We start from the raw sequence: 6,995 nt of genomic DNA, 5'->3' as shown, positions 1-6,995 counted from the left end.
CTTGTTCTTCCTGCCCCTCCTCCTCCTGTTCCAAGATGATGTGGATCGAATTCTTTAGCAACTTCATGTAGTTCCTCCATGTTATGTCTTCGCCTACAAGTACACATGTAACCACACCCTCAGTCACACCCACTTACTGTTCCGGTGGAGTGGAGAAAGGTGTTAGTGATAATCTCTTGTTATCATCATCATCAATAGTGACTATAATAATAATAATGATAATAATAATGATAATAATAATAATAATAATAATATGTAATGACGTCAACTGTAAAAGTTTGAGCTGATTCTAACTTCAATTTTTTGAGTTACGGCTAATTTTATAAAACGCCAAAATTCTAAAAAATCCCTCTACTACAGCCCATGGATTTTTCCAAAAAATGGCTAAAAAATCACTCCCAATTTTTATTACATTTTCTAATACATATTGACATCCTTATGCTGTGTAAAAAGTTTGAGCCAATTCCGACTTCAATTTTTTGAGTTACGGCCATTTTAAGAAAACGCCAAAATTCTGAAAAATACTCTGTACTATAGCCCATGCTTTTTTCCAAAAATGGCTAAAAAAATCACCCCCAATTTTTATTCTATTTTCTGATACATATTGATGTCCTTACGCTCTGTAAAAAGTTTGAGCCAATTCTGACTTAAATTTTTCAAGTTATGGTCATTTTAAAAATAGGCCAATTGCTGAAAAAATGTATTTTCTAAACTTACGTGCTTTGCTTTGAGTGTGTGGTACATCTTCTTCTCCAACGAATCTCTCATTTCCTTCGTCTTCAATCGACTCATTCTCTAATAGTTTCAACTCCTCCTCACTGACATTAAATATCTAACAACAACAAACAAGTAAATAAATAAATAAATAAATATTTATAATTAAAATAAAGTAAGTGGTCTTACATCATGAACATGAGCAGCCATTATTTCTACAACTTTTGCTTGATAGCTCATGTTGGCTAGTAATTCAAGTGAAGGTATCATCTCTCTATAAAAGAAAGAAAGGCAGAGTATATGTACATGTACATATATTAGAATGGGGCCCCTATATAATGGACACTTTGGTACTACAGTAAAGCGTCTCTGTTATACAGAGGTGTCCTTTATGTGGAGGTTATTTTATATAGTAAGGAATGTAATTGGTACACTAGGTACTGTCTGTTAAATGGAGGTGTACACTATAGAGAGTGTCCATTAAGAGAGGCTACATGTACAAAAATATTTCTAGTGTTCTTACCTTTGTTGCAGTAGATTAGGTCCAAACACAATACCAATATTACTGGGAGGCATACAGTTAGTTTTGACATGCTCTGGACTACTAACTCTGTATGAAGAAAGGAAACAAGTGGTGAGTAGTACAGAGAGACTTTAATGGTAACAGGAAACAATGAAGCAAACACAGCTATTATTATTACACTATAATTTTAAGTGTTAAATTAGTGGATATTTCTATAAAATAAGCTGCTTGTATTTTGTATATACATGTACAGTATCTAATCATTATTAATCATTATTATTAAGAGAGAATACTTGTGTATAAGTACTATATATTCCAAATTTGTTCTAATTTCAAACAGAAATTGTTCTTGAATTCCCTTACCTGTGTAAATGGTACATTAGTCTAGCGAGTGTCAGTTGGTTTTGCTCAGGTAGTCTGTATATCAGCTCTCTCAATCTCTTCAGTAATTCCCTAGCTTTCATTTCCTTGTCGTTAGTAGCAGCGCTTAGATCACAAGGCAGATACCTCGTAGCTTCCTAAAAGGGTGTGGTCAATAAAATGGGTGTGATCAATAAAATGGGTGTGATCAATAAAATGGGTGTGGTTGTACTGGTTACCTTGGCAAATGAGAGAAACTCTTGATAGAGTGAGAATGTGAGAAGAGGCTCTGGAAGCTAAAATAAGAAAATAAAAAAAGAATTTTACATAAACATAACTTTAGTAATATACAATGTTACATATCCATACATGTACATGTACACTGCAATTACCATATACATGTAGCAGGAAATTTTGGAGAAAATTTAATTTGGTGAATTTGGCATTATTGATAGCCATTTGCCAAAATAAAATCCACCATTTTGAGCCATCCGCCAAATTTAACTTCCTCCAAAATTCCACTATACAGTATATGTACATGCATATTTAATTATTTACATGTACATGTTCATGTATTTCTTACTTGTCTGAAGTATAGTTTAAGACAGGAGCTGATGAGGTGAGGTGGTAGGTCGGAGAGATCAACCCTCTCAGAACCAGCTTCAAACAACTGACAGAGTTTCTCCATTTTACTCTTAGCACTCGATATGCGGTAGAGTCCTTGAGTATTGAGACCTAATGGAATAAAAATAAATAAATATATAATATGGAATAAAAAATAAATAAATAAAATGAATAAAAAATAAATAAATACTACATACATGTACATGTACATTAAACAACCAAACAGCTTAATGAACAATTTTTAAAATTACATATATTTTTTTCAGTTATAAAAATCCCTGTATATTGGGGTCATGCATGAATTTATTAAATGACTCTACACAAATAGATATCCATACAATTTTTATGCTGTAATGTACAAAGATGTGATATCTAAACTCTTCATATGCTTACCTCTTTCATCAATCTCATTGATACATTTTGTTACTATTATTGGTATGTGTCTCTTGGTTGCTTTTAGATGCTCAAGGAAATCAACACCAAAAGTATTCATCTTACGAGGCAATTTCTAGTAAAAAAACAAAAATGTAAGTACATGTATACATGTATATTAGTGATACCTTAGTATCACAACGAATGGCTAGTGTAGAAGAACACTTTCTATGACAAGATAAACCACACTAGAGAAAGAGAAAAAATGAAAAAATATAATAATTAATAATAAGCATGCACTGTTCAAAGTTTAAGTACAGTCTCCCATATTTCAAATTTTAGCTTCTCATAATTTTAGCCTAATTCTACTATTTTAGATGGATTAAATTTTCCCAAAATTTATTTCTAGAACTAACAATATAATAAGTACATGTAATGTACATAATGTACATTACATGTATATATTCTCACAATTTCACATTCGAAGCCATGGAAGTACACATAAGTATCACAGCCTCTGCATCTTGATGGGGTTCTCAGTCTCTTGAAGGTGTGGGTACGAGCTACTTTGGATAGTACAACATCATCAGTGACTGATCTACCACTGGAGTATGGGGATCCTGTGATGGAGTGATAGTCCTTCCCTTTCTCACTATCTATAAAATAAAATAAATATCTCACTATCTGTAAGAGAAAATAAAATTAATTACATGCTTAATAAATAAATTACAGTAAAAATAAAGCAACTAAAAATATGAAAAAAATTATAAAAATATTAGCTATAATTTTTATGTCCATTACTAAGTTAAAAAAATTGCTACTTATTAACTACAAATTTCGCTTTGCTACTGTGGCCTTTTTATAGTTAAATATATTATACATTTTTAGTTAAATGCATTGAATACATGTGTATTTTTACATGTACATGTACATGTACAAGTAAAAAATATAGACTTACTTCTCCTTTGTAAATTAGTTTTACTGCTTGAATTCTCAAGTGAAGCCATATCAATATTAACAACACTCTTAGGCCGAGACTGTTTCGGAGTTGGAGACTCCATTCGTATCATTGGGAGAGCTGCAGCTATTAGCGGCTTATACTCTGTTGGGCTGAGGGACCTTTGGGGACCTTTAAAACCATCCGAGGTCTGGCTGGAACCCAACGTCGGATCGGCAGGGTCTTCACCAGAATCCCAAACCCTGTGAATATATTGAATATAAATTACTAGAGTATACTGGAGTATACTGAAATATATACCAGTTAAGTAAAATGTAAATAATGCCAAAAATCACTAGGAGAGATTTTTTTAAATTTTCTGATGCATATAAGTACATGTTATGTTGCGTAGAAAGTTAGTGTAGATTCCAATCAAAATTAGATTTTTAAATAAATTTTACAGTTGCCAACTGTACATGTACATGTATCAAAAATGTAGATAAAATGTAGAAGGCTCTTACTCTGATTCAGGATCGAATTCTTCAAAGTGATAATCCTCAAGTTCTTCAGAGACGTGGGGCCTCTTCTCAATGAAGGACAGGAACTCTGAACCGGCTTCATAATCTCTAGTCTCATCAATACTCTCCAGGAGCTGCAGAGAAAGAGATATGTATATGTGCATGTATGAATCATGTGGTTGTGGTGTGATGGCTTACCGGGTTGGGGAGTGTCTTGAAGAAATTGTATTGTAACTGAAAGTAACTCTCAAGACCCTAAAAATGAATGAATAAATCTCATTCCCATACCCTCATAAACTCATTCCCATACTCTCATAAACCCATTCCCATACTCTCTAAACCCATTCCCATACTTTCATAAACTCATTCCCATTCCACTGTACATAAACTTATACTGTGGGGACCTCGTTCCCATACTTACTGCTTTAAGTGTAGTATCAAATCCAACAATTATTCTCCTGAAAGCACAGAGGATTGACTTCTGTGCTGTGGCATGAACCTGGTACTGGCAGTCATTGCAGTGAGCTATCGATAACTTGTAATTCTGCTCTGAGTCTTGAAACTATATGAGAGAATGAGAGAGAGAGAGAAAGATAAAAGGCTGATGAATAAAAATTTAAAATACGTATCTAAGAGTGGATTTACATTATAATAATACAGAAGGAATATAGCTAGTAATTGTGTACATTGTAGGAGAAAAATAAAGAAAAACAGATCTACAATTACATTACAGTAGTAAATATACACAATATAATGACACAGTAATGATATTATCCATGTAATTAAACAGTAATGACGTATTAATGATTCATGTACATATAAGCATGTACACCACCACACACCCAATTCCAATCACTTTATGACTGATAATATAATTACCATAGCAATGACGAAAGACATAAAAATACATCACGAATCTACATGTACGTGTACGTGTACATGTGTTGTGTACAAACTTTCTCACCTTTGTTTCTAAGTCACTAACTTCTTTCTTGCGTCTGTCGGCTTGTTTACCATAAGGATCAGCTGCAAGCTGGTTCTTAGCCTATACATGTACATGTAGTTGTCATGGCAACTTGTTATTGAATGGGCGTGGCTTACCCTGGCTAGTTCCTGACCGTAAAATATGTATTTGGCTTTGGCACTTTTCATTGAGCTCTTGGCATCAAGCTATACATAATGTATAATGAGAAGAGAATCATGAAGAATGAAGATAGCAAAAAGGTACACGTAGAGTGACATATGCATGTACATGTACAATGTATGTAATTGAAGAATCAATCGCTGACCAGTTTCTTTCTTTCCTTGACCCAATTGTGCATTAGATCTTTTCTCATCTTCTCACACTCTTGTATCTTACCCTCTAGATACTAAAGAGAGAGAGAAAGAGAGTATAAAAGTATATTGTTTCAGGAATAAAAATTTAAACGCTCATGAACATATAGTAGTATAGTACAATGTACTGTACATGTATAAGTGTAATTAATATTCAATTAGAATTGGCTTACTTCAAGGACTTTGTGTCCAGTCTGTAGGTTGAATGTCGTGTTGCAGTTCATAGCATATCTGTTGTCCTGATCCAGTGACGTCCTAAAGACATCATATAATGGAAGACACTCCTAAAAGAGAGGGAGAGTGAAAGAGAAAAAAAAGAGAGAAAGAGAGGGAGAAATAGCAAAAAGAAGAGGAGAAAAAAGTAGAACATCTATTAATGGACACTCTATATAGTAGCAGATGCTTCCATTTAATGGGCAGATTCACATATATACATGTACATGTATTTATTTATTTTTATGTTTCATTCTCACTTCTTGCTGGTGTAGTTCAGAGAGTGCTGCTTGAGTTTGACGGACTACTTTACCAAGCTGAGCATAGTAACGTTGCTCTGTTAGAGAAATACAAGTAGATACACAATAAATAATGAAATTATTAAAATACATGTACATGTAGTGTGTATTAAGTACAAGCAATACACTAGACATACAATGTATGTGAGAAATATAGCCTCAATTTTTAAAATGGTCATAACTCGAAAATTTTTGTCGGAATCAGCTCAAACTTTTTACAGAGCATAAGGACATCAATATGCATTTTAAAAATGTAATAAAAATTGGGGGTCATTTCGGAGCCATTTTTCGGAAAAAACCATGGGCTATAGTACAGGGATTTTTTCAGAAATGGGCTAATTTTTTAAAGTGGCCATAACTCAAAAAATTTTTATCCGAATCAGCTCAAACTTTCTACACAGCATAAGGACATCAATATGCATCAAAAAATGTAATAAAAATTGGGGATCATTTTGGAGCCATTTTTTGAAAAAAACCATGGGCTATAGTACAGAGATTTTTTCAGAAATTGGCTAATTTTTTAAAATGGCTGTAACTCAAAAAATTGAAGTTGGAACCAGCTCAAACCTTCTACACAGCATTATGACATCAATATGTATCAGAAAATGTAATAAAAATTTGGGGTCATTTTGGAGCCATTTTTTGAAAAAACCATGGGCTATAGTACAGGGTATTTTTCAGAATTTTTGCATTTTCTTAAAATGGCCGTAACTTGAAAATTTTTTATCGGAATCAGCTCAAACTTTTTACATAGCTTAAGGACATCAATATGCATCAAAAAATGTAATAAAAATTGGGGGTCATTTCTGAGCCATTTTTCGAAAAAAACCATGAGCTATAGTACAGGAATTTTTTAGAATCTGCCATTTTTTAAAATGGCCGTAACTTGAAAAATCTTTAATTGGAATCAGCTCAAACTTTCTACACAGCATATGGGCATCAATATGTATCTTAAACTATTCTTACCAATCTGTGCTCTTTTGCTCAAATATCCAACCACTTCTCTATGATACTTCTGTCTAAACTTGAGATACTGCATGAAAAAGAAAATAAAATAAAATGTATAATAATTACATGTACATGTACTTACTGATGAAGCG

The 6,995-nt window shown here is 33.0% G+C and overlaps 1 protein-coding gene across 1 annotated transcript in view; it reads right to left on the bottom strand.

Annotated features, from left to right (window-relative positions):
* Positions 1-6,995, bottom strand: part of LOC100632500 (rho GTPase-activating protein 29-like) — a 21,822-nt gene that overhangs the window by 2,555 nt on the left and 12,272 nt on the right. The window contains exons 7-26 of the mRNA XM_019998397.1: positions 6,986-6,995; positions 6,862-6,928; positions 5,857-5,933; positions 5,557-5,667; positions 5,338-5,418; positions 5,150-5,218; positions 5,013-5,093; positions 4,470-4,610; positions 4,247-4,303; positions 4,052-4,182; positions 3,552-3,793; positions 3,065-3,249; positions 2,782-2,841; positions 2,615-2,729; positions 2,181-2,332; positions 1,837-1,893; positions 1,601-1,755; positions 1,238-1,324; positions 904-988; positions 718-832 (exon numbers count right to left, since the gene is read on the bottom strand). The exon at positions 6,986-6,995 is cut by the window's right edge and continues 52 nt beyond it. Of these exons, the coding sequence (XP_019853956.1) occupies positions 718-832; positions 904-988; positions 1,238-1,324; positions 1,601-1,755; positions 1,837-1,893; positions 2,181-2,332; positions 2,615-2,729; positions 2,782-2,841; positions 3,065-3,249; positions 3,552-3,793; positions 4,052-4,182; positions 4,247-4,303; positions 4,470-4,610; positions 5,013-5,093; positions 5,150-5,218; positions 5,338-5,418; positions 5,557-5,667; positions 5,857-5,933; positions 6,862-6,928; positions 6,986-6,995 (2,078 nt within the window). The remainder of the gene's footprint in view (positions 1-717; positions 833-903; positions 989-1,237; positions 1,325-1,600; positions 1,756-1,836; positions 1,894-2,180; positions 2,333-2,614; positions 2,730-2,781; positions 2,842-3,064; positions 3,250-3,551; positions 3,794-4,051; positions 4,183-4,246; positions 4,304-4,469; positions 4,611-5,012; positions 5,094-5,149; positions 5,219-5,337; positions 5,419-5,556; positions 5,668-5,856; positions 5,934-6,861; positions 6,929-6,985) is intronic.

The sequence above is a fragment of the Amphimedon queenslandica genome, unplaced genomic scaffold (assembly GCF_000090795.2).
Source record: "Amphimedon queenslandica unplaced genomic scaffold, v1.1 AMPQUscaffold_13321, whole genome shotgun sequence".
Classification (NCBI taxonomy): Eukaryota; Metazoa; Porifera; class Demospongiae; order Haplosclerida; family Niphatidae; genus Amphimedon; species Amphimedon queenslandica.
Note: the sequence above shows the minus strand (reverse complement) of the source record. Positions and strands in the feature narration are given on the sequence as shown.